Below are 27,858 nucleotides of genomic sequence, written 5' to 3' on the forward strand. Positions count from 1 at the left end.
ATCATTCCTAGACCATATTTGATCCTATTTCTATACATACAAACAGAAAAATGAGATATTATATACATAGGCACACTTGTAGTCACACGGAAACTTGATTTTGCATCACACAAAATACCGACATATATGATTTACAGGTACATGAATTTAGCTTCTTAATTTATACAAAAATAAAAACTTAACTTTAAGATCTATTTTACACTCAAACATTGTGACAATCCATAATCAAACTTTAACTTACTTTGTCAGCAACAGACATATTATATATATATATATATGTATGTATATATATACTCTTCCACTCAAAACGATCAAAGGAAGCAAACCACTAATTAACTTCGATATGAGAAACTAATTCACCCAGAAATTAACACAACATGCACGCTTTTTATAATCCAAACAGAAAGACCTAGCCAACAATAAGGTACTACATGTCTCTCACTTCAAACATGTTGCGGTTCTTGACGACTATATCAAACATATGCATCGATTTGAGCTTGTTGAAGTCTTTAGGGAGAGAAATGAGATGCACAGTCGATCTTTTGTGAAACTGCAACAAATCAAGATCATCATAGTACCTTTCCCATCCTAATGATGACAATATTCTTTCCAGTACACCATACGAAGTCACCACTTCGTTCGTTGGTACATGAACCAGGACCTTACGTCGGCCTGAACCCTGAAAGCAATCACTTCCAGGGCTCTCCACTAGTTGAACCACACCGTTCTGCTTGAACACCCAAACACCAGACATATCTTTAGTTCTTGACTAGCTAGCTAGATAAGGTTTTATGTTTGGTTTTTTAGTTGAGCTTTGGAGAAGTACAAGAATATGAAAATATGGAGTTGGGGTGGAGGTTTATATAAGAGTTTAAAGCTATGTGGGGTATACAATTAGTACATAAAAGTGTGTGTTTGAGCCCACTAAGGTAGAGAAAGTGACTTTATGTGTTTAGGGCATCACTTATCCCACGTGTGAATGTGTGTGTGTGGGGGGGGGAGTTTTGGTGGGCGGAATATCAAATCTTTTTCCATCTCGTTATTAATCCCCACAAACAAAAATTGGAAACAACTGTATGAACTTGCATCTTGTGTGACCAGATGTTGATTGATAGATATTACATGCATAATCTTAAATATTTGTTGCATTGGTATTTACTTATTTAATTTGATTATAAATGCATTTGTATGTAATAAAATATTGTTGACTTTTGGTTCGTGTTAGCAGTTGTCGATTGTTGGATCATCTTATGAAACTCGAGAGAAGTTATATCTTAGAGGATGGATGAAGCTTAGTCCGGAGAAGGTATTATCTAGCGGAATCATTACCAAACTAGGTTATTGGCACGTGCACGACAAGAGCGGAAATATAAAAATCGTTAAGTAAACACATATATAATTTCAAACGAAAAATTATTTTTTAATATATTTTTTGAGACAACATCATTTTAATTGCAGGTCATATTCATACGCAAACAAAGAACTGAAATATATAAATTTACAAAAAATGACTTTACATAATAGAATGTTTGTGAAGAAAATTTAAAACTTTAAAACATAAACTTTATATTCTTTAAAAAATAATATTAATATAAAACAAACAAACTTCATTAACATTAGTCTCGAAAGCAATCAAATTAGAAAATAAGCATCCAAGAAAGATTTGCGATAAGCATCTAAGAATGATTTGGGTTTCTTTTCATTCCTGGATTAGGAGCACGGTTAACGACATAAACATTCATACACCAATCTAGAAAACATAGTGACTAACTACGAACATTGTTTTAACATTTAATGTGAAAAATATTGCACCATAATAAACTAAAGCACATACAAAGTGCATTTAAGAACCACAACCAAATTGAAACCTTTTTAAAATGGCATGTTTTGACTATAATCAAATCGATACGTTTTGAGAATGACCCATTTTAACCTGAACTAAATCGATATCTTCTAAAATTGACATGGTATGACCCGAACCAAATCGATAAGATTTTCAAAAGACCTGTTAAAACCCGAACGAAATCGATACCTTTTTATATTGACTCGTTGACCAGATTAAACTAACGCCCTTTTAAAATGACCCGTTTTAACCCGAGCCAAAGCAAATCGATACATTTCTAAATTGACCCATTTTCATAAATGAAATTTGAAATAACACACTTGAAGATTAAGAAGAAGATTGAAGAGTAGCACATGCAATGTTCTTAGCTTTTGAAATTCTTTACCAAATGCCAATTCATTAATACTGGTTGTGAATATCCAAAAAAATATATATAAAGTTTCAATGACTTCAACCCACTTGAAAGTTAAAACTCATGTGAACCTTTCACTTAATTTGTGAACCCTCGATATCTTTTATTTTTCAATAGACACTAAAACCAAACACCAAGCAAACTAAATACAAACTGAAACGAAACTAAATAAAAAAAATAAAATTAAACCTAAATAAAACCAAATACAAATAAAATTAAAACAAAAATCATAAACTGAAAAACTAAAACTGATAAAATTAAAAACCGAACCAAAAACAAAAAAATTGTCAAATACCGAAACAAAAAAATGAATAATGTTAAACCATCTAAAACGAAACTAAAAAAATTGAACTGAAAAGAAAAAAAGTTAAAAACTAAATGTAAGGCCAACGAGTTATGGCTTGCGATATCAAATTACGAAACCCGTTATATATTAATGGTCACGTTAATAATTAAAGCCGACGAGGAAACCGGACACGAAACGAGAGCTTCGGGACGCGTGTTTAGCTTCAACGGGATTAGGCTTCTAGAATGTTTGTATTTGGCTATATATATGACTTTATTTGTCATTTGTATGTGTGTTTGTAAGGTGTAAATCATCCACCCAACAGGAGCTCACCTTGAGTGGGTCGGTTCTTTGTTTAATATATCAAACCTTTCAACCGAAAACGAGATCGTTCATATCTTATCTTTATCTTTATATTTATATATGTTCAGCCGTTTGATTTACCGCATCCATCTCGACAATATGTATCAAGTGCAAAATCCGTCCGTATGGTCGTTTTGGGTCCTACAATTGGTATCAGAGCGGGTTTGAATCTTATGATTCAACTTTGCTCTTGATATCCGGGTTCTATTTACGCTATTACCCGAACCGAGACGTTAAAAACCCGTTGAAGTTTAAAAATAAAGTTTCTAGTCTAAAAACAAAGTTGGAAATAAAGTGGGAAATAAGCGTCTTTGAAGCATCCCTTTAAATCCGGATGTTCATGATCTACAAGTGATTCGAATCGAATAGTTTTTCCGGCGAAGCTTTTTCGGCAGCCGGTGGCTGGGTGACGGCGGCCGGAATGACGACTGCAGTTCTGCTACTTTTCTTTTTCTTTTTGGTGTGCCCTAATATGTTAAATGAAGGAGCTGGGCTTGGGCTTGGGTTGATTTGGATACTTGGGATGGTGTGTGAATGGGTTCTATTGGGCTGTTGGGTATATTAAGATTTGGGCTAGCTTACAAACCATGGACCATATACAAGGTTAGTACTTTATTTACTTGGGCTGTCGGTTTTTAATTATTTATTTCGGGCTTGATCCAAACCAAGAAATAACTATTGTTCGGAGTTGACCAACTGAAGAAAGTCAAATTTTCTTGGGTTTTTCGTCGTTATTGGACCGTGTTCAAAGCATGTTATTTATATGTTATTTTCAGGGCATTTGAGAAGTTGAGGAAATTTGAACAAATTGGATATGAATTTGGACTTAAAGAATAAATAACAAGCTTTGTCATTTAATCGTTGTCACCGATAGTTATTCTGAACCTATATTGCTTAAAGATCCGAGATGGATAAAGAAGCGATAAATCCTTCATGAAAGTTAGGTGGATCACACCTTTAGGGGGTGATTGAAGAGGCTTCGGCTTTATCGGGTTGATTTGTGAAGATCCGAGACGGTTCGAAGGTTTTTGATATAACAAGCCAATGGGGTGATTGTAAGGCCAAAGAGTTATGACTTGCGATATCAAATTACGAAACCCGTTATATATTAATTGTCACGTTAATAATTAAAGCCGACAAAGAAACCGGATACGAAACAAGAGCTTCGGGACGTGCGTTTAGCTTCAACGGGATTAGGCTTCTAGAATGTTTCTATTTGGCTATATATATTACTTTATTTGCCATTTGTATGTGTGTTTGTAATGTGTAAATCATCCACCCAAGGGGAGCTCACCTTAGGTGGGTCGGTTCTTTGTTTAATATATCAAACCTTTCAACCGACAACGAAATCGTTCATATCTTATCTTTATCTTTATATTTATGTTCGATCGTATGATTTACCACACCCGTCTCGACAATATGTATCAAGTGCAAAATTCGTTCGTATGGTCGTTTTGGGACCTACAGTAAAACCAAACAAAAACGAAAAAACAAAATGGAATCAACATAAAAAATAACTACCATGAAACTTTAAAAAGAACAACATGAACTCATTAAGGAACACATGTATCAATAGTACTATAAATTAAAATATGTTGAATGTAATTTAATTTAAGTTTGAATTATTTTATTACTAAGAAATTATAAAAATATATGTTATTTATGGAAACAGTTATTGTTTTAATAGTATATAGATATAGATATAACTTTATTAGAAAAAATATTAGACAATAATATGGTAAGATTACTAACAAAAAATCTAAAGAATTAAGACCAATAATGTGGATACGGAATTATTAACACGTTACACCGAACACGACACACATGTTCGCGGGTTGACCCGGACATGACACACGTGTTTGCAGGTTGACCCAAGCACGACTTGTTTGACTTGAAGTGTTATGTTTCAAATATTAAAACTTTTGCATAAGATAATGACGAATATAATTTATTATTTAGAACATATTTTTTTGAAATAACATAAAAAAATAAATGGGCTAAACGGGCCAACACGTGAACCTGAGGTCCTGAGCACGCCATGACCTGTTTAAGACAATGTTTGGGAATTATCATGATGTAGGGAAAAGCTTAAATTATGTATTAGCAACAATTTAGTTAAAAAATTAACATGCATTTGTTATGTTGTTTAATGTAGGAAAAAAATCTACAAGAGGCTCAGCGAATGAAAAGCGAGTCTGATGAGTCATCCTTCGATGATATTGAGTGTATGAAGCGTGCTTTAGAAGAAAGGAGTGGGCACATACGAGACGTAGGTCATGTTGTGAGAAAGTCAACCCCTGATATGTCGTCGAGTAAATGCACTCTCACCCCCACAACGTTATTAGAAGCAAAGAGTTAATAATGAAGTGAGAGAAGACCTTATAAAACAACTCGAACCACAAGTTCAAATGCAAATGAATGCACAATGGGAAATATTGGAACATCAAATGCGGCAGCGGATGCAACAAGCATTCTGACAGACAAATGAAACAAATGCGCTAAGATCTTGAGAAAAAATATCAACATCGACGTGGTGGTCCTAGTCGTGATGGTAGAAGTGAGGATGAAGATGATTGGCTAGATTATTTAATTTCTAGTGGTTTGTAGTTCCGACTTCTTTATACTTTGGTTTGAATTCATTTAACATGGATATTTTGGTTTGTATAGATGGTTTAATTTAGGATGATTTGGTTTGTAATTTTGTTTATAATGTCAGGTTCAGTTTTGTTTTATTGTTGGGTTTTTGTGGTTCAAAACCAGGACTATTAAAATTTAAATAAATTAAATGAAAAAATTTAAACCCTATAGCAAGGACAAGTTGTTGCTATAGGTCTACTCACACGTCCTAACTATATATTTTCCTCATTTATTTAATTGTTATTATTTATATTTTTTGACTTATATTTATGTCCATATATAGAGACGACATGTCCTTGCCATAGGTAAAACATAAACAATTGTTTTTGGATTAATTTGAATATATTATAAAAACAATGTATTTTATTTTTTACAAACGTTTTGTGGTGACATGTCCTCACTATATGTCCATCTATAGTGAGGACTCTATGGTCATAATGCGACGAGCCTATAGTGACAACTTTGGTAGTGACGAAATGTCCTTTCTATATGTGAGCAGTGAGAAATAGCATATAGTGAGGACATCTCCTTGGTACAAACCTGAATTTTGTTCTTACTTTAAGCTTTTATTCTTGTAGTGATTCAACGCCATCAAATTGCTCGATATATGTTACGACATGTATAAACCTTAGGGTGATACCCATAATCTCAAGAAGCTTCTCTCAACAAGCTTCTCTGGCTCCATGCCAGCAAATATCGTACTTTGTAAGCATGTTCATCCTCATCTTCAAAACACATACAACATAATCATACTTTGTAAGTATCGGGTAACAAACGGTTTCTTTTTTTCTCTGACCCTATGAGCTTCTCCGCACATGTAAACCTTAGGCATCATAGCGAGTAACCTATTAGTGAAAACAATCCTAAACTTGATAAGTGAAGATTCATGTACAAAATAATCTTAACACGAGAACGCAAGAAACATCATTAATCTATCAAAAAATGAGAACGTAGAAAACAATACAAACTACAACACCAATATACATAAACAATGTTTTATAATAATAAACAAAAAAACCTAATGACAACAACAACAAAATCAGAATCAAATAATAATAAAAAATACTTATAACAACAAAAGCAAAAGCCTAATAATAACAACAAAATATATCACACGTCTGATAATCGAAAACCAGAAGATACAAACAAAAAAAAATACAATAAACACCTAAAAAAATCCTAATAATAGCATAAAATTCGTGCTATCAATTGATTCACATCAAATCGGATCCTAATCTGAAACCGGTTTGGATCCGACCCATAAATTTGAAATCGAATCTAGTGTATACGCTCTGAACCCATGTTTAGAAACCCTAATTCATCCGAATGGAAGTTTCCGGTGCAGCACCGATGCTAGTTCAATCAATCACCCAAAACGATGTAAAATCATCCGTACCGCCGCAGTACATACAGCCACCGGAGCTCCGACCAACTAACTTAACCGCCACCGGTCACAAAATCCCGACGATTGATCTCTCCGGAGATACAGATTTGACCACCCAGATTACAAAAGCTTGCAGTGATTGGGGTGCGTTTAATGTAATTAACCATGGTGTTTCTGTTCAGCTGCTGGATGATATTAGGAAAGTGGGTTCGTTGTTTTTCGAAGAGCTGCCGATGGCAGAGAGGCTCCGGTACGCGTGTGATCCGAATTCGCCTGCTTCGGAAGGTTACGGAAGCCGGATGCTGGTTGTTAGTGATGATGCTGTTTTGGATTGGAGAGATTACTTTGATCATCATACTTTTCCTGTTTCGAGACGGAACACGTCTCGGTGGCCTCATTCGCCTTCTAATTACAGGTTAATTGTGTGTTAGTTACTGTTATTTAATGTGTTTGACACTCAATTCTTTCATTTGATCAGTTAATTTGTCTGATATTGAGTTAGTTACAATATCGGTTATCGCGGTGGGATATCAGTAATTTTAATATCATGTAAAATTCATATGTATAGCAATTTAACACTAATAATTCGGTATACTCTTCTACAATTAACAAATTAATCTTTTGCAATTTGCAAAACACTAACAATCGTAACAAGTAGAATTTGATTAAGACTTCAAACGCTAACATTGAACACTAAAAATTGATAATTAAGACTTAAAACACTGATATTGGGAATATCGGTGATATATCGGTCAAATATCGGTCAGTATCGCCGATATTATCGATATTTTGACCGATATTTTACCAAGGGACCGATAACCGATATATGGCGATACCAGCTGCATCGGTTACAAGTTTGGATGCTCTAATCAAATCAAATTATTCGCATTTTGAAATTTTGAAGATGGATTTGAATTTGATTAGAAATTCGATTGCTAAATTCGTAGTCGATTTGAAATTTTGAAGCTGGATTCGTGTTTGATTTGAAATTCGATTACTGAACACGAACCAAATATTGAACTTTTTGAGTCCGATTCGAACACTAATTACCTATAGTTGGCAAGCTCTGCTCTAGAAATCAAAATCAAATAGCAAACTAATAAACAAAGTAATAAATTAAATGAACTGGAAATCAAATACAGAAACTTAAAGCTGATTACTAGATTATGGATTTACAATTTTACATATTTATTGATATGGGGTAACTGTTTCTTAGGTTGATCATTGGATTGAATATTAAATGTCTGAATTTAGAGACTTATGATAAGCTTCTTTATAATTGTGTCTCATTTATATATGTGTGTGTGCATATATATAATTATGTGTGTATATATAAATATCAAAAATAGAATGCATAATTTGATTCGAATATTCAAAAGAGATTTTGAATATGGAATTTGAGTTCGATTCAAATCAAATTTTGAGTTCTATTTGAATACTGAATACCTCTAGTTACAATTTTGTTAGTTAGTCAGTCAGTTAGTTAATTAGTTAGCATAGAGATTCTCGTTTATGCAAAGTTTACATACATAAGCAGGGAAGTTGTTGAGGAGTACAGTAATCAGATGAAGCATCTTGCTCAGAAAATTTTGGGATTAATCTCAACAAACTTAGAGTTACCATCATCGTTTATCGAAAATGCGATGGGCGAATTGTACCAAAACATCACTATCAGCTATTACCCGGCATGCCCGCAGCCTGAGCTTACCCTTGGCCTGCAATCTCACTCTGACATGGGTTTCATCACTCTTCTCATCCAAGACAATGTTGCAGGTCTTCAAGTATCCAAAGATGGTGAATGGGTCACTGTAGATCCTGTGTCACATGCCATTTTAGTGATTTTGGGTGACCAAACAGAGGTATTGTTTTGTGAATTTCGGGTGTTGTAGTTAATTACAGACTAAACATAACCGGATTGACTCATTTCCGTGTAGATTGTTAACTTGGTTCTTGTATACAGATCATAACAAATGGAATTTATAAAAGTTCCCAACATCGGGCCATAACGAATGCTGATAAACCAAGGCTTTCGGTTGCAACATTTCATGACCCTGCCAAGACGACGACCATAACACCAGCATTCAAACCGCATAGGTATCATCCAGTTTTGTATGGTGATTATGTTTCATCATGGTACACAAAAGGGCCAAACGGTAAAAGGAATATAGACGCCCTCCTTATTTGATTCCACATGGGAGTGATCAAGATGCGTATCGATGTGCTTATAAGAACTGTTTTGCTCATTTTTAGAAGTTGTAAGAGTTGCATGGGAAACAAGAATGAAAGTTGCTGTAAATGATTGATGGTTAACTTCAGTTGTGGAGTTTAAAAATGAATAAATGTGTGTGGATATATGATGTTGGACCAAATCTGGTTATTGTGACTTTTTATAATGTTTTGTTTTTTTAATACAGTGATTATTTATCGCACATTATCAGCAATACAAAACCATACATATATTATATGTATGTCATATGTTAAAAGTTACGAGTTATTTTTTGTTATAATTATATGGGGATTGGCTATAGGATGGAGCTAAGTTTTCAAGTCATGTTTTAAAAATATTAAAGTTGGGGATGAGGATAGGGGATGAGTTGGGAACAGGGATGAGCAAATTCGGTACCGGTACCGAAATCGGTACCGATTTTCAGATTTTGTATCGTCGGTAACGAATCGGTACCAAAGTTTTGAGTTTCGGGATCGGTACGGTACCAGTATTTCCCGAATTTTTACCTTCAGTACCGGTACTATCCTAGTATCGTACGGATACCAAACCGAATACTTCGGTACAGGTACCAAGAAGTTACAATTTTCGGTATCGGTATTTTCGGTACCGTCCCTAGTTGGGATCGCTTTAAGGCTAAACAAATTGAATAAATTATGAACGGGATGGGGATGGTGTGATGGTCAGTACTGACGGGAGCACGTCTAATCCCCATCGGTATTGAGAAATTTTCAGGATGAAAGGTGTTTTTCATTTGTCTTGAAGCAACTTTTTAAGAGGAAATAATTAATTAAAGGTTTGATTGTGTTGGTGGTGTTTTTAGTGTTTGGTATATGTTTTGTTTCTAGCATCTTGCTAGCTTAATATAACTTTTTGTTATTTATAGTTCGAAAAGAAAAAGAAATAAGTAAAGGTTGATGATGATTCGCTTTTCTCTTCTTGATTTTCTTTTTCTAAGGTTTTTATATTATTATAGAAATAAAGTAGTAGCGAATGCATTTAAGTATCCAAAAATTTATATGGAAAGATGAAATTCAAAACTAAAAAATTCTTAATTGTGTATTAGCTTTTTGTAAAATTAATTTTCTAAAAGTTACTTAACAATTTCAACTAAGTAACTAGCAACAAAAGTCGAGTATATCAAACAAGAAACACTTATTTTACTTTCTAAATGTTGTATGACTAATAATAATTTCACAAATACACAATTCTATTTGAATTTTCACATAACATAGTTTCGAAAAAGTCATTCTTTAAAGTAGCGTTTAGTATGTATGAATGAAATACGGAATAGATTTGATCATTGTGACGGAATGAAAAAAATAGTTTTTGATTGGTCAATGTAATGAAATCACCTATTACCATGTCCATTCCATTCATCCTAAAACTCCCTAAATTCATTTCATCCATACGCCTTGTTATTTTTTATTCATGTCCCTTTCACACTATATTACCCCACTACTGTCACACCCTGACTTATGGGCTAGGCGTGTGACCAACAGTTGGTACCTGTTTTGTAATTGTATCAAAGTTTAGTGGAAGTCTTATAAAAAATATTAATATATATTGAAATATTAATCTATTTATAAAGCTTTATTTATAATAAAATAGTAATATCCTTTGAAACATTTTATTTATAAATCTTTATTTTGTAATAATATTCAATTTAGTTGAAAAGCTTTTTGGATAATAAATATCCGAGTGTTTTATTTATAAACCTCGTTTGATTTTATAAATCATGTTGTTTATAATCTTTTAATAATTAAAACAATGACTCATCTCTACCTTGAGAACATCCACTTCATGAATGGCTCTAATTCTTGATGTCATACTTTTCCTGAAATGTTAGAAAATATGTTAGCGATATGCTGGTGAATACGCTGACGCTAAAACATTTTCTTTTACTTGATTACCCCTTGAGACATAGTTATGACCGGCCCATCTTGGCTTAGGAATAATCAAGTTTTAAACAATACAATTATAAACTCAAGTCTCTACACTAAATACCCCAGCAAACACCGCAGCGTTCGACTTAGTTAAGTACCTATTCGTATACACAAGATCATTAACTCCCAGCAGGAAAGCATCAATATAACCAGGTGTGGTGTGCCCACCACATATGTAAGGATCCAGACAAACGTACACGATAGCCTGAGGGCTAGCGCTTATACTTTTGTTTATAAATGTTTTAGAGACACATAGTCTCATGTAAACCTTTTCATTTAACACATTGACTCGTGTTAAAACAAGTTGGTAAAGTTTGGGGCGTATTCACCTTTTTGATTTGGATCAGCTTCAATACACTGTCGAGGGTCTTCCCCATTTTCTTTTGGATCAGCTTCAATACACTGTCCGATGGTCTTTCCCTCTTCTTTGTTATCTTGCACCTATAGTACGAGTAAAACTTTTTGTTAGTCGGATATACAATCTGGCTTAAGACCTCTAGTCTCTTTTGTAAAATCTTTACCTCGATTTTAATTTCTTTATGAACCTTTAGTTCAAAACATATTTTCTTTATTTTAAACCTTTAGTTTAAAATATCATTTCTTTCTTTGATTTTTCAAGTTAAAACCCTTTCTTTTAACTTATTTACTTTTCTTTTCTTTTACTAGATAAACCTCTAGTTTATCTTGTTGTTCTTTTTCTTAAACTCTACGTTTCTTCTTCATTAAGAAATGTATAGTTTTCTTTTCTTATTACTTAAGAATAATAAACTTAAATAATATCATCAACTAAAACTATTTTCTACTTTATATTTTCCTTTTTTTTATAGAATGTTTGAATCTATAGTTCAAATCATGTATCTTTTATTATCATATTCGGACCTTTAGTCCGACATGTTTTCTTTTCTAGAATCCACATTTTCCAACAACGTATACTTATATATATATATATATATATATATATATATATATATATATATATATATATATTCATTTATCTATTTAATATACTTTTAAATGATACTCTTATATTTATTTATTAATAAGGATTATTTCATTTAATTCTTTATTTTTTCTCTTTTATTATTATTTAAAATCTATTTAAATAATAATCATATTTCATAATAAAGAATTTATACTTTTATTTTTATCTCTATATTTTCTTTGTTTTATTTTCTTTTATTTATTTTCGAGGTATTGACTATACCCTTAACTAGGGTCTAAGCGTTTATTATTTTATTCAGGCATTATGCCTACTTTGTTTGGCTTATTTTTTTTATTAGACTCTCGGGCAGCACTTTGACGCTGGCACGTATACCGAGAATCTTGATCAACACCTCCTTGGCACGCAAATCGAGGCACCCTGGTCTTCAAGTCTCGTCGGCACGCACTACGAGGCGGGTCGTCGGGTCGGCATGTACTTCAAGGCGGAACGTCAGGTCATCTCGGATCGGCACGGATTACGAGGAAAATGTCGGGGTTTTATGGTCACAGAAAACGAGGTGGTCGGTACACGTTTATCGAGGTGATTTTTAAAGAGAGGGAGTATATTATAGAGAGAGAAAGGTGCGTGGGAAAAGGTGTGAGAAATTATGGCTTAAAGTTGCTATTTATAGACTTTTTCCCGGGACCTATAGCGATACGCGATGGTCCCTTGATCATACCATCGCGTATCGCGATGTAGGCAGGGTGAGTTACAGGTAAGTTTGCCACGTGGCGCCACGTGACGGACGCGGTGCCACGTGGTGACACATGGCGGAACATGGTGCCACCATGTGACACGTTGCGGGACACGTGTCACTTTGTCAGACTACGTCATCGCGTATCGCGATGACGTTGGGTATTTGGTTTGTCGCGTATCGACGTCTTCCCATTTCTTGGGTTTTTGAAAACATACCCATAGCGATACGCGATGGCTTGCCATCTGTTGTTGGGCCCAATTTATGTGGTTTGAGCTTAGTTTGTATGTAGTTTGGTTTAGTTTGGGTTTGGGTTTAGTATGTATGTAAGCCGAGAACACCTTTGTGTTCTCGGTGGGCTTTTGTTGGTTTGGGCTGGCTAGTTGGTGGTGTCCCTATATATAGATGTTGTCATGTATAGGGTTAAGGTTGTTCGTTCCTAGCATTTTGGTTATCAAATATTGTAAGTGCTTAAACACCCGACGTATTCATCAATATACGTGTGTTTTGAAGCAACATCGTGTTAATTTACTTTGTCTACTCGTGTTCTTGAATCACCAAGTATAGGTATTCCGCACCTATACTTGTTGTGTTGATATCATATTGTAGTGATCCAGATTCGGGACTTACAATTGATATCAGAGCCTTGGACGAATTCAGGCTCGTTATTGTGATTTTAACAGATTCAAGATCTTGATTTATTGGTGGTTGCGTTTGTTTTTCCGATGAAAGGTGATCGGAGAAGAAAGAGCTATTTTTGGGAGAATATTGGCTTTGGTTTGGAAATCAAATCAATTTCCTGGATTCTCCGAAGTTTGTTGCTGTCAAAATCCAGAAAGTTTAGTGATTTCGGACATGTTCAGATTGTGGCTAAGTTTAGTTCTTGGCTGGCATTGATATTTGGCTACACTGAGTCTCATGCCAACATTGTTCTCGGTCACGATCAGTTTTCGGTCAACACTGTTCTCGGTCAAGTTCAGTTCTCGGTCAAGATTTGGTCAGCTTCTTGGTTCTCGGTCAAGTATTGGTCAACACTCAGTGTTTTCGGTCAACGCCTGGTCAAACACTGTGTTCTCGGTCAAGATTTGGTCATTTTCTTAGTTCTCGGTCAAGGACTGGTCAACGTCAAACAGTGTTCTCAGTCAACATACTCGGCCCATTCTGCTCTGTTGGACCTGTTCTTCTTGGATCTGAACTATTAAACTGGACTGATTTTTAGTTGGTCCTATATCTCTTAATTGGACTTAACTGTATTTGGACTCAAATTAAAATGGCCCAGTTAACTAATGGCAACAGTTCCATCAATTCGTCTCTTCACCAAGAACTTGATTCCATCATGGGCACTGCTACTCGTATACCCCGATTATTGTCTCATGAGGGGTTCAGTGAATGGAAATTCCGTTTCGAACACTATGCCAAGATGAAAGATTCAAAAATTTGGAAAGGCATTGTGAGGGGACCTCAAAGGATCACCTATCAAAGGGATGGTTCAACCGAGGTTCTTGTGAAACCAGTTGCTCTATATGATGATGATGACTTTGCAAAAGTTGAAGAAGATGAGAAAGCTCTTTCAACTCTAACTATGGCACTCTCACCCGAGATTGCCCTTCAGTTTAGAGAACTCCAATCAGCTGATAGAAGTTTATGAGGGAAATGAGGATATGAAGAGGAGTCACCAAGATTTGCTGCGACAAAAGTTTAATATGTTTTAATCATGTTCTGGGAGAACACTGGAATCCCAACTTCAAAGGTTTATATCTCTTATAACTGAAATGAGATTGCTGGAATCTTTCTACAAACCTCAGAAATTAACAACAAGTTGGTGAATTCTCTGTCGAAAAATTGGGACATGAATATTGCAGTTATCAAAAAGACCAAAGATCTTAACAGAATGAGCATGACTGAAATGATTGCCACTATTAAAGCATGTGATATGGATGATAAACATCGGGCAATAAATCATGTTAGTTCTTATAGTGCTGCGGGATACACGTTGCCTCTAATAGTGCTCTTATGTCTCAAGATAGCTTCTCACTGTTCAAGCCCACTCAGCAACCACCACAAGGAAACTTCCAGATGTTTTCATCTACCCTCGGTCAATCATCATCATCCAATTCACCTAATCCAGCTCCAGCATTTTTCACCAAGTCTACAAATGATCCTGGTAAAACCACTCCCAGTCTAAACTCCAGCCAGATTCCCACCATACCTAAAGAAATTCAAGAAAATATCGCTCTAATGGCGGGATTTATGAACTGTTATCATGCTTTTCTGGCCAGAGACTTGGTTCAACCGGTGGTTACTGCTGAATTAGATCAAATTCATCCCGATGATGTTGAAGAAATGGACATCTCGTGGCAAATTGCCATGGCAGTCTTCCGTGCAAAGAAGTTTACTAAGAGGACAGGTAGAATTAATTGGAACATGCCTAATAACCAAAAGGTGGGTTTTAACAAAGAGACCCTCAGGGGTTACAACTGTCACGAGCCGGGACATTTTGCTCGTGAATGTACTAATCCAACTAAGGATGGAAATACGGAAAGGGCATTGGTTCCAGTTGGGAATGCTCGGAGTGAAGTTGGAGGCAGTTCGGGAAATGGTGAGAGAGGTATGGTTGCTCAAACGTTCTTGTGGGAAGGTCAGATGGTTGCGCTTAACATTGGAAATCAAACTGCAAATTTCGCAACAGTTGAAGACTCTGAAGAGGAAAACACTGCTGAGGAGAAGGTCAAGGAGCTCCAGTTTGCATACATGGCGTTCACTTCTCCGGATTCATCTGAGGTACGTTTTCAACCATGTTCTTTAAATTGTGATGAGAAAATAGAAATGTATAAACTTCATAATGACAGTCTAAGTAGAGATATGGAAAGAATAAAATCAGAAAATTTTAAACTTAAGAAAAATGAAAAGGGTTTTCTAGACAAAATAGAATCTCTTAACAAAGACATTAAAAAACTTAAGTCTGATTTTAGCATAAAGAGCTGTCACTATCTAGATGCCAAACAGAAAATCTTTGGGTTAACTGCTAAATTGGAGGCCTCTAAGTCAGAAATTTTAAATCTAACTAGCAAGTTTGAAAACGCTGAATTTGATTTTAAGAAATTCGATGGGTCCAGTAAAGTTGTCAACTCAATGATTGAGAATCAACTGTGGTGGAAAGAAAATGAAGGTGAGGGGATAGGATTCAGTCAAGTTCCCCCACCATACAACCACAATTATGTCCCTACTCCTGTCACCAAAGAACAGGAAGAAAAGATAAAAGGACTTGAAGTATGGTGCTCAAGATAAGGTTAAGGGGACCGGTTCTGCGAATACCGGTCCATCTACTTCAAGTATGAACGATTCTAATGTGTCTACTTCATGTGCAGAAACATTAATTGTGAAGGAGTGGACTGATGAGGATGACGACCCTAGCTTTGATTTTGATAATAATTTTGTTTCTAATGTTTCTTTAGAACTTCCTGTTTTGAATTCTGTTATTCCGACTGTTTGTGTGGGCTTTGTTTTAAGGATCAAGGATACTTGTGTGGTTGATTCGGTTTAAACTTTAAACTTTAATAATGTGGTTTCTAATAAAATCAAAATTTCAAAAAAATCAAAAACATCAGAAAAATATGTTGCACCTAAGTTTTCAAGGAGTGATGCTCTAATGACAAACAATGTGATAAGTTAAAAAGGGGTGACATAAATTCTCGCAAATCTAAGCAAATTGGTCCACACAACCAGTCCCGACAAGGAATTGCTCAGAATGAATTCTTCATAAAACGTCAAACATGTTTTAACTGTGGCACTCCTGGTCATATTGCCATAAACTGTCCACATCGTCCGTACATTCCCTACTTCAGGCATTATCCAGCTAGTTCCTTTGACGATGCTTGGAATCGAAACAAATCTGGCAGGTTTAGTCCTCATCAGACCAAACCGAACAGGTCCAAAAGAATGGTCAGAAAAGATGTCTCAAATTCAAACTCAAATATAAATACTAAGGCTAAGCCCAAACAGGAAAAAAGGGCGGATTCTTCTCCTCCCACGTCCAAATCACCGGAGGTTACGGCAACCATTCGTACATATAACTCCAAATCACACAGACACAGATGGTTGCCTAAATCTCCGGAGAAAGATTCAACAAAATCTATTTTTGATTATCAAAAGGATGTCATGGCAATCCGTGACAACTGTAGACGAATCAGGGTCACCCAGTGTAAGTATGGACTGGGTACCAAAAACTAACTAATCCCGTATTTTGTGCAGGGACAGCTATGGAGGAATATCATCAGACCTTGGTATGTTGATAGTGGCTGTTCCAGGCACATGACAGGAGACATTACCCAGCTACACGACATTCAAACATTTAATGGTGGGTACGTGTCTTTTGTGGGAGGAAAAAAAGGAAAGATCACTCAAAAGGGTACTGTAAGTAACGGTGTTTTGAAATTTGAAAATGTTAATTTCGTTCCAGAATTGAAGCATAGTCTTTTGAGCGTGTCACAAATTTGTGACAAAGATTTTTAAACTCATTTTACTAAAAAGGAGTGCTTAATTCTGAAACCTGGTATTATCATACCAGAAGACTGAATTCTTGTTCGATCACAACGAAAAGATAATGCGTATGTGATTGACATGAACAAAAATGTTCCTGACGAAATAACTTGCCTGTTTTCAAAAGTGTCAGAAGATAATGCAATGTTGTGGCATCGTCGTCTTGGTCATGCTAATACTAAAAACCTGAATCGTCATGCTAAAAACAATTTAGTGCGTGGTTTACCAATCAAGGATTTTGTGACTGTTGAAAAATGTGTGGCTTGTGCTTTCGGTTAACATCATTGAAAATCTCATAAGCCTAAAATTAATTAATACCATCTCGTCAGTCTTTCAGTTACTTCATATGGACCTCTTTGGGCCGATTCATGTCTTAAGTTTGTCTCGTAGCTCTTACTGTCTTGTTATTACTGATGACTACTCACGTTTTACATGGGTATTTTTCTTGTCAAATAAGAGTAAAACTGCAGATCTGATTAAGAAGATTGTGGTGTTAATGGAGAATCAACTGAACATAAAGCTGAAAGGAATCCGTTGTGATAATGGAACGGAATTCAAGAATGCTGTCTTGAATCATTTTTGCTCAGAAAATGGGGTACTTCGTCGGTATAGTGCTCCTCGGACCCCTCAACAAAATGGTGTCGCTGAAAGAAGAAACAGAACTCTAATCGAACGATGTTATGTGACTCTAAACTGCCATTGTTTTTCTGAGCAGAAACTATTAATACGGCCTGTTATGTTCAGAATCGGGTGATAATCAACAAGTCCAAGATAAAGACTCCGTATGAGATTGTTTATGGCCATCAACCCACTGTCGCACATTTCATAGCTTTCGAGTGTCCGTGCACCTTACTAAATCTAGAAACCACTCCAAAGTTTGGGGCCGCGGCAGATGAGTGTTACTTCATTGGATATGCGGGAAATACAGCATATAGGGTCTATAACAAGTCAACCAAGCAGATTCTAGAGTCTTATGAAGTTCGTTGGTTAGAAGAAAATGAGACTGACGCCCATGTTGGTCCCGATTGGCTATTCGACTACAATGAATTCTTCAAGCCCTTCAATGTATTTCCAGTCATCAACACAGACTCTCAAGGTGATCCTACAGTGGAAGTAACACAAGATAGTTCTCAGTCACTGTCTTATATTTCTCCGTTACTGAATGATGATGTTATTGAGTTAAGCAGTGTTTCGACCACAACAGATAATCAGCCTAAACAATCTTCAGAGACCGATTGTTCATCAATCTCGTCTGAGAATACTGCAAATGTTGAGGGGGAGAGTTCCGTTCGTCAGATATTCGGGAGCATACTGTTTCCAGACGCCATTCCAGATGAATACGTTGCCGGCACTTCGTACTCTCACAGTACAGCAACGCCTGGCTGGAAAACCCCCCTTACTGATCCCTGGGAAAACGTAACAAATCTTCAACCTAACAGTGATGTTTCTGATCATTTAATTCCATCAAGAATCCAAAAGAATCATCCGATTGAAAACATCATAGGTCCATTGAAGCAGGGGTGTCCACTAGAAGTCAGACCAGACACATAAACAGTTGTATGTTTTCCTGTTTCATATCTCAAATCGAGCCAAAGAATGTTGAGATGGCTCTTCAAGAAGCTAGTTGGGTTGATGCTATGCATGAAGAACTAAATCAGTTTGATAAGTTAAAGGTATGGAGGTTGGTTAAACTGCCAAAAGGAAAGAAAGCTCTTGATACAAGATGGGTTTTTAGAAACAAGCAAGATGACACCGGGGTTATTGTTCGAAACAAGGCACGACTGGTAGTTCACGGGTTTCGTCAGGTTGAAGGGTTAGATTACACAGAGGTCTATGCTCCAGTAGCTAGACTTGAGGCAATTAGAATTTTTCTTGCCTATGCATCTTATATGGGGTTCACAGTATATCAGATGGATGTTAAAACAACATTTTTGTATGGTAAGGTCAAAGAGGAGATTTATGTTGCTCAGCCACCGGGTTTCGTTGATTCTAAGAAACCAAATCATGTCTACAAACTAGACAAGGCTCTGTACGGGCTACATCAGGCTCCTCGGGCGTGGTATGCTACATTGACCGCGCATCTTCTTGATCATGGCTACAAGCGTGGAACGATTGATCAAACCTTGTTCCGGAAAACTGTCGAAAAGACTTGATTCTGGTCCAGATTTATGTTGATGACATCATCTTCGGATCTACCAGTGCCGATTTGTGCAAAGAATTTGAGGGTGTAATCAAGAAAAGGTTTGAAATGAGCTCGTTGGGTGAAATGACAACATTTCTGGGTTTACAGGTTCGCCAAAGTCCGACAGGAATTTTGTTGCATCAAGGAAAGTATGTTGAACATATGCTGGCTAAGTTTGAACTTCAAGACTCAAAGAGTGCTAATACTACAATGGCAGGGAGACCGCTTTTGTCATCTGATCCTGAACGGAGTCCCGTAGATCAAACGTACTATCGATCGATGATCGGGTCTCTGATGTATCTCACAGCTAGCCGTCCTGACATCATGTTTGCAGCCTGTCAATGTGCTCGCTTCCAGGCTAATCCTAAACTCTCTCATTTAATTGTTGTTAAACGTATTTTTAGATATCTGAAGGGAAAACCGAAGTTAGGACTTTGGTATCCCAAACAATCAAAATTTGATCTTTATGCTTTTGCTGATAGCAATTATGGTAGAGATGACATTGACATGAAATCCACGACAGCCGGTTGCTAGTTTCTCGGAGATCGTCTCATCTCATGGCAATGTAAGAAACAACAAACAGTGTCCACCTCGACCGCTGAAGCAGAGTTTGTTGCTGCATCCGCTTGCTACTCTCAGGTTATCTGGATGCAAAACCAGCTGCTGGATTACGGTTTGGAATTTCTTGACACTCCTATTTTTTGTGATAATGATTTGGCCATTGCTATTGTGAAAAACCCTGTCCAACATTCTAAAATCAAGCACATCGATATTAAAATTCATTTTATTCGTGACTGTTTCGATCGGAAATTGATTCATCTTGAACAAGTTCACACCGACAACAACGTGGCGGATTTATTTACAAAACGGTCGGAACAGCAAAATTTAATGTGCTTGTGAGTTTTCTTAAAATGCATCGTTTCGAGGATTGAGTCTTTTTGAGGATAAATTTGTACATATTTGCACAAATTTAGGGGGAGAAAAAACAAAAAAGACAAAAATAGTGTGTGTGCGTTGTTTTTTTTTAAAAAAAAAATAAAAATTTCTTTTGCTTTTCAAGATTCACTCTCGCTTAATATTATGTCGGTTGCTCAAGTTTGAAGGACGTATACTTGTATATGGTTGGTCTGGTGTTATACTTGTAGTTTCACAGGATAGCCATTTACCTAATGACTGAAAGCACCCAGGGCGATTATTATGTGTTTTGTGTTTCGCATTCTTTCACTTAAAATTATGTCGGTAACTCTGAGTTGGAAGGACATTTGTTTTCATGCATGTTTGGTCCGGTTAACCACCTGTGGTTATAACGGATAGCCATTTACCTGAAGGCTTAAAGTGACCGGGGTGACTGAATTCTTAACACATGTGTTTTATTCAACTCCATGGGAAGTGATATTATTATTCAATTAACAGTTTTTTAGAAGCTTCAAAATATTTTCAAATGAAAATTGGTCCAACGTTTGGAAAGTGATAGATAAATTGTTTCTGTGTGCCTAACGGGTGAAGTTATTAAGCTTAAAAGGCTCTAGAATAGTCATTGATGTGTATGGTAGCTTTCCATGATGCGTAAAAGTTGAAGTGATATAAATTAAATTTGCTAAACTTAATGTGGAGAGTCATTTTGAAGACATGTGCATGTCTCCAGATACATCTCTTCGAATGATAGGCAGAAAAGCAATTACCCAGTTATACACGAGCCCTAGTGTCTTGATCACCAAAAATATTGTATCGTCAAGCTATTATTACTATTATTATTGAAGCAAAAAAGAATGATTATATTTACTTATTTCTATTAATGTTATTTCATAATCAAGGCTTAAAGGGTCAAACTAGAATTACAGAGATGGGGGCACACAAGTAAGTCATGTCATGTCTCGAATGAAAGGCTTGTCAGTTTACTGGCACTAAGTCCAACGTTCAACCTTAAAAACTAAGCCCGTTTTATTTAAAATTTTTGATCAAGCACTAGGGGGTTGGAGTCAAATTGGGTTGATCTGGGGAAAGTCAAATACGCTTTGAGAAGAGATAGGAGGCATCACAGGTCCATGAGTGATGTCCATCTAAGCTTTATGCCGAACTGAACCTTAATCATATCACTAATACGATGAAAAATCATGCTAAGTATGAGATACACGCTATCAACCTGTTTGTCTCTTGATGTCATAATAACGCTGAACATGAATCTTTGTGATAGTACCTTAAACGATATGATTCCATGTTCGGATCTTTTCATAAAAATGCGGCAGTCTTACTAAGAACTGAAATTTGATCCCGACTTTATAAATTAAAGGGAGTAGTCTTTCACTGAAATTTTGTTTTTAGTTTTATTTTATTTTTTTTTATTTTATTTTGTCTTGCATATTTTTATTTTTTCCTTCGAAGTTACTCTCCTCGAAACGTTCGTGTAAATTAAGTTTTCTTAATTTTGGGCTTGAAACGATTTGGGTCACTTTTGTTGGGTCATGACTCTAGTTGGGCTGCCTTTTGTTCTCGGCCTGCTTTGATCCCATTAAGGGTTTTTGGCCTGCTTGATCTTGGTATAAGTATTTCTAAAAGGTTTTTCTTTTTTCACTTTTATTACAAAATCCAAACCCTCTCATCTCTCTAAATCCTCTTTGCCGAGATCAAAACCTTCATCACTAATCACCATTTAGAGTGTTCTTCTTTGATTACCAGGTACTGGACAAGGATCAGATGAGATCAGTCACACCCAAATGTTTGCCGTTGCTACTCTGATCATGGATTGGAATTACAACTATTCCAAATTCGTTTTCAATGAAATGATGAGCAACCTAAGGGCAAAGAAGAAGGAGATGTTTCTGATGTATCCAAGGTTCTTGCAGATGATTTTTGATTCTCATTACACCGATCTGGTTAAATCTGTTGAGACCTTGGACATGAAGTCTATGGGACCCAATTCCTTTGGGTTAATGAAACAGTCAAGGAAGGGAGCCAAAGTGGTTTATAGGGGATTAAGACCTCTAGTAAAATTCGGTCGTTTTGCTGAGACCGAAGCTGAGCCTGTCGTAGCTCAGGTTGCTGACGAGCACGTGGCGCCCGCTCAACCACGTGCTGCAACATTTGAGATTTCTGATGATGAGGAAGAAGAAGAAGAACATCGTCAGTCAACCACCCTTACTGATGATGAAATATTGAAGGCCCTTGAAGCTGCTAAAGCTCTATTCCAGTCAACTGCTCTGAAGCCTCCTCAGACAGTTACTGAAAATCTTGAGGAAGACTATGTTGAAGAACCAGCTGCTGATCTCATTCATCGTAAACGAAAAAGGGATGATTTGAGATCTAGAGAGTTGGACAGTGAAGTCGAAACAACCAACGTGACACCAACACCAACACCCACACCCATACCAGCACCAGAATAAACTACCAGCCCTACTGCTGAACCATCTTTCCAGGAGTTGCTGTCTAGTGATTTTGTCAGTGATTTTGATTTTGAGACAGAAATTCCATGCTCAAACCCTTCAGATATTCCCTCTGGTTCATCTGGTCCATCTGTTCAGGGTCAATCAAGCTCAGGTGTTTCCGATAAGGTTGCCCAAATCCTTGCTATGCAAGAGAACTACTTTCAGAACAAGGGAAAAGGTGTGGTTCTTGAGAACGCTCCTGTAGATGTTCAGGCATTGTAACGACGAGTCTTTGAACTCGCACAGGATTCGGTGATTAAGGATGTCCGTATTCAGGAACTTGAGGCTAGAAACTCAGACAAAGACGCCAAGATTAAAGAGTTGCAGTCTGGCATGGGAGGCTTAACGGCTATGTATCTCGATCTCCAACAAAAGCTAGTTCAGAAATTTGGAGATGAATTCAAGAGTAATGAAGATGTATTGTATCAACCTCACACAGCTGATCAAGATTAGGACTCCACTGTTTGTCCAGTTTACAACACTGATATTAGCAGACAAGAAGAATCAGAGTCTTTAAAGCAATACATGGAAGCACCACCAGTCACCAAAGAGAAATCATGCAGAATTCAGAAAAAACTACTTGAAAAGGGAAAGAAGAAATTGCTGGTGACAAAGAACTCAGATCAGAATGTTGTATCATCGGATCACCCAGAGAGATTTGTTGTTACATTTCAAAAGGGATTCTCTGACAAGTACGGTGATCGATCTGGAGTTCTATCATGGGGTTTTGATGCGGATAAGAATATGTGGTGGGTTAAGAGAAAGTCAGGAACAATGGAATACTATAAGAAGATGAAAGACTTTGATTCCTGGACTAAAGTGGATTTGAGTGACTTAATAAATGCTCCATTTACAAATCCATCAAATGACAAGCGCGTCATAGAATTTTGGGATTTTTTGAAAAGACAAGTCGATCGAGGCTTCCCGAATATGAAGACTGTCGAATCATTTTTAAATAAAGCAAAGGGCGTTCAAGATCCGAGGACAGGAAAAACAATGGTGAATGTAATGTGGCCTCCCACAAAGAAAGCTACTTACATTCCCGTACCAGATGCCATTCCCGATGGCACGTTGGAGAACATGAGATTCTGGTTCTATGATTCTATCACTGCTACGGCCATTATTAAGCTACAAATAGGGAAAGGTCAATACCGGTTTGTCGACCCTAAGGATTTGTTGAAGTTTGGAGAACAGTTTATCAAGACTCTCAGCACGTTTCAGATTACAGCCGACCCAATTTTTGAAACTGCTGACAAAGAATACACGAGCATGGTTGCGTCTATCATCAATAACAAGTTCTGGGCTGGAGCATTAAAGGATGCCGATGTAGACTACATGGAGCACGAATAGAGATAAAGCTACAAACCAAGGGGGAGATGGCCCAGTTTATGTGGTTTGAGCTTAGTTTGTATGTAGTTTGGTTTAGTTTGGGTTTGGGTTTAGTATGTATGTAAGCCGAGAACACCTTTGTGTTCTCGGTGGGCATTTGTTGGTTTGGGTTGGCTAGTTGGTGGTGTCCCTATATATAGATGTTGTCATGTATAGGGTTAAGGTTGTTCGTTCCTAGCATTTTGGTTATCAAATATTGTAAGTGCTTAAGCACCTGACGTATTCATCAATATACGTGTGTTTTGAAGCAACATCGTGTTAATTTACTTTGTCTACTAGTGTTCTTGAATCACCAAGTATAGGTATTCCGCACCTATACTTGTTGTGTTGATATCATATTGTAGTGATCCAGATTCGGGACATACATCTATGACGTCGCGTATCGCAACCAGACAAGAAACCAGAGTTTATATTTTAAGTCCTTGTACTATTGAAACTTGGTATTTTTAACCAGTTATTTTCAAGATGTTACCCATTACCGTCACTACCCTCTCACCATCACCACCATTGCCCTCTTATTGCCACCACCCACCACCACCACTATCATCCGCCACTACCCCCAACCATCGCTCCTGACCATCACCGCCACTGTCCAGTACCACCACCAGTCACCATTAATATACCGTATGCCACCTACCACCACCACCGTTGTTGCCACCCATTACCGCCACAGTTTAATTTTATTTCGTTTTTTTCTATATAACAAACAACACAAAGTAATAATTTATTTCATTTCTACATGTTAATCAAAACATCTCAATGAAACGATAATAATCCATTCCATTATTTTTTTCATTCGTTCCATTACCTCATATAATTATTTTTCCTTATATTCCATTCATTTATATATTTTTCTTAACTAAAATGTAAAATAAATGGTAGCAAAGTACACCGTACAAGTTCATAATGCATGTCTAAATCAATCCAATCACAAAACAAAATCAAATCTGTCGTATATCTATCTTTCAGTAAAGATCGGAGGCGTTACTTTCTAATAAATTATTTCTTGATCTACTTGGATGGTTCCATCATCATCGCCATGGCGACTCCCTCTCACCGTCTGACCACCATCCCACTTCCGCCTGACCCCGGTATCTTAATACTCCCATTCATCATTTAGGGTTCATCTTATGTTGTTTAGTTACTCTTTACCCAATCTGATCCTGCCAATTTCACGACTTTATTAATGGGTTCTGTAACTATTTCATAGATTGTAAATACCCACTTTTGAAATCAGTTTAATTGAATTTGTTTGTTAACTTTTTGTGTTTTCTTGATTTGGGAAAATTAGCCATTTGGGGCAAATTGTTGGTGCTGCTTTTAGGGTTCTTGTAAGTGATAGTCAAATCAAACATCTGCTTTTGAAAACAGTTATTGCAAGTTAAAACAGTTATTGTGTCAGAGTGAGTAACTGATATGGATTGTCAAAAGACCGTCACCGTCTCACCGAGTGTTTAATTTTCATAGCTACTTTTGTACTGTGATATAGGGTAAAATAATTAGATTTTTTTTAGTATATGTAATCTTCATAACCATATCTTAGTTTGTCCAGATCAATTTTTGATAAACGATTACAATAAAGTGACAGGTAAACGGTTTTTTTTTAAATAAAAACTTTTTTTCGTTAAAGAGTAGTGTTTGCATCGAAAAAGAAGGCAAACAGGCAGCAAGTTGCGCCGCTTAGTCCTTTTTTGGATTTTTAGTTTAATTTTATACTTTTATATATTTACTAGAAATTATCTTCAGGTGGTGAAGGAGTTCCGGTCCACATTGTTACTCATGCAAGTCAACTTCCACCTGAATTTTTGAAACCGACCCCTGATAAGAAATTGGTGATTGGTTTTGACTGTGAAGGTGTTGACCTTTGCCGCAATGGAACTTTATGTATCATGCAGGTAAATTTGTTGACTTTTTAGAAATTTGTATTATTATTATTATTATTATTATTATTATTAGTGTATATTCTCAATAAACTGTTATTTTTGGTATTCAGTTAGCTTTTCCAGATGCTATATACTTAGTTGATGCAATAGATGGCGGAAGAACACTTGTGGAAGCGTGTAAGCCTGCACTTGAATCTAGTAATGTCTTGAAAGTAATTCATGACTGTAAACGCGATAGTGAGGTCTTTGATTTATTTAATTCTGTTACGACATTTTCATTTTTTAAATAATGTTGTTCGTCTGATGTCCTCTATTTACGTCTGTTTTGTAGGCATTGTATTTTCAATTCAACATTAAGTTAAACAATGTATTTGACACCCAGGTGACGGTCACTGCATCACACGTCAATATTTTTTATAACTTTTTATTATTTATCATTGTTATAACTTATAATAACTGTTTATTTGTTGCACAGATTGCGTACACTTTGATTGAGGAGCAAGAAGGCGTGACAAAAGTACCAGACGACTACATATCATTTGTTGGTCTTCTTGCTGACCCGCGTTACTGCGGTACCTATCATTTTTAATTTTTTTTCCTTGCATTTTATAACATTTTAAATCTATTATGTTACTTGCATCCTCACATTTAGGCTTTGGAAACAGGTATATCTTATCTTGAGAAGCAAGAAGTTAGAGTTCTTCTCAGGCAGGTTCGTGCACATGTAAATCAATGTCCATTTTGTTACAAAATAGGACTCGGGAATAATATTATAATTATAATCTGACAATGTTCCAGGACCCAAATTTCTGGAAATATAGGCCATTGTCTGAACTGATGGTGCGTGCAGCTACAGACGATGTTCGTTTTCTTCTGTATATATATAACAAAATGGTGGTAAAAATGAACCAAAAATCATTGTGGTATCTTGCGGTTCGCGGTGCTTTATATTGTCGTTGCTTCTGCATTAGTGATAATAATTATGCTGACTGGCCACCTCTCCCTCCAATTCCCGGTTAGTTCTTTTTATTAATTTTTATTTATTTTTTTGTTATCTTTTTTTGTATGTTTCTAATTAAATTGTTTATTGCAGAGGAGATTTTTACAGATAATAAGGCTCCTGAGGAAGAGATACTAGCGGTCGTTGATGTTCCACCAGGGAAGATGGGTCGCGTTATTGGAAGAAAAGGAGCTTCCATTATGGCTATTAAGGAGTCTTGCAAGTAATTAATTTTATTTTTTAGATATGTATTATTTTGTCTTATATCTAATGATTATGAGTTTGTTGTATTGACAGTGCTGAAATATTCATTGGAGGTGACAAGGGACCACCAGACAAGGTTTGTAAATGTTGCATCACATCGTGCTTACGTTCTTGTTATGAAGTCAAGCCGACCCGACACTCACAATTTTGTTTGCATAGGTTTTTGTAATCGGGCCAGTGAAGGAAGTGAGGAAAGCTGAAGCGATATTTAGGGGAACGATGCTGGACGTTTATTAGTAAAATGCATATGTTCAACATATTGTGTAATAAGCCAACTGGGAAAAGGAAGGTGGCTACCTTTAGTTTTTAAGATATGTGGGATGTTTCATATTAATTAATACCATTGTGTTTCTTGCATGTGGGTGTTATTATTTAATATAAAAATGGTTGTTTGTGCACCCACACACT

General features: G+C 36.3%; 3 protein-coding genes across 3 annotated transcripts; 2 read left to right on the forward strand and 1 right to left on the reverse strand.

Moving 5' to 3' along the window:
- Positions 1-329: 329 nt before the first annotated feature.
- Positions 330-1,226, reverse strand: LOC143617398 (flowering-promoting factor 1-like protein 3). Its single transcript, XM_077089971.1, has one exon. The coding sequence runs from the start codon at positions 752-754 to the stop codon at positions 428-430; it is 327 nt and encodes a 108-aa protein (XP_076946086.1). The 5' UTR covers positions 755-1,226; the 3' UTR covers positions 330-427.
- Positions 1,227-6,850: 5,624 nt separating this feature from the next.
- LOC143617402 (jasmonate-induced oxygenase 4-like) lies at positions 6,851-9,356 on the forward strand. The gene is made up of 3 exons (XM_077089975.1): positions 6,851-7,340; positions 8,463-8,784; positions 8,886-9,356. The coding sequence occupies exons 1-3, from the start codon at positions 6,868-6,870 to the stop codon at positions 9,108-9,110; spliced, it is 1,020 nt and encodes a 339-aa protein (XP_076946090.1). The 5' UTR covers positions 6,851-6,867; the 3' UTR covers positions 9,111-9,356.
- Positions 9,357-25,251: 15,895 nt separating this feature from the next.
- Positions 25,252-27,725, forward strand: LOC143617404 (uncharacterized). The gene is made up of 10 exons (XM_077089976.1): positions 25,252-25,394; positions 26,050-26,198; positions 26,297-26,428; positions 26,518-26,568; positions 26,662-26,758; positions 26,852-26,898; positions 26,985-27,201; positions 27,280-27,409; positions 27,484-27,526; positions 27,610-27,725. The coding sequence occupies exons 1-10, from the start codon at positions 25,343-25,345 to the stop codon at positions 27,685-27,687; spliced, it is 996 nt and encodes a 331-aa protein (XP_076946091.1). The 5' UTR covers positions 25,252-25,342; the 3' UTR covers positions 27,688-27,725.
- Positions 27,726-27,858: the final 133 nt, after the last annotated feature.

Source organism: Bidens hawaiensis, unplaced genomic scaffold, assembly GCF_021521415.1.
Source record: "Bidens hawaiensis isolate Kalapana, Puna unplaced genomic scaffold, B.hawaiensis_p1.1 tig00054706_1, whole genome shotgun sequence".
In the NCBI taxonomy this organism is placed as follows: Eukaryota; Viridiplantae; Streptophyta; class Magnoliopsida; order Asterales; family Asteraceae; genus Bidens; species Bidens hawaiensis.

Bases quoted from the DNA above. Each gene is read 5' to 3' on its own strand.
- LOC143617398 (XM_077089971.1), bottom strand. From the start codon at position 754: ATGTCTGGTGTTTGGGTGTTCAAGCAGAACGGTGTGGTTCAACTAGTG.
- LOC143617402 (XM_077089975.1), top strand. From the start codon at position 6,868: ATGGAAGTTTCCGGTGCAGCACCGATGCTAGTTCAATCAATCACCCAA. The intron at 7,341-8,462 runs GTTAATTGTGTG...ATACATAAGCAG, and splicing joins CATTCGCCTTCTAATTACAG to GGAAGTTGTTGAGGAGTACA. The intron at 8,785-8,885 runs GTATTGTTTTGT...TCTTGTATACAG, and splicing joins TTTTGGGTGACCAAACAGAG to ATCATAACAAATGGAATTTA.
- LOC143617404 (XM_077089976.1), top strand. From the start codon at position 25,343: ATGGCGACTCCCTCTCACCGTCTGACCACCATCCCACTTCCGCCTGAC. The intron at 26,199-26,296 runs GTAAATTTGTTG...TTTGGTATTCAG, and splicing joins GAACTTTATGTATCATGCAG to TTAGCTTTTCCAGATGCTAT. The intron at 27,410-27,483 runs GTAATTAATTTT...TTGTATTGACAG, and splicing joins GCTATTAAGGAGTCTTGCAA to TGCTGAAATATTCATTGGAG.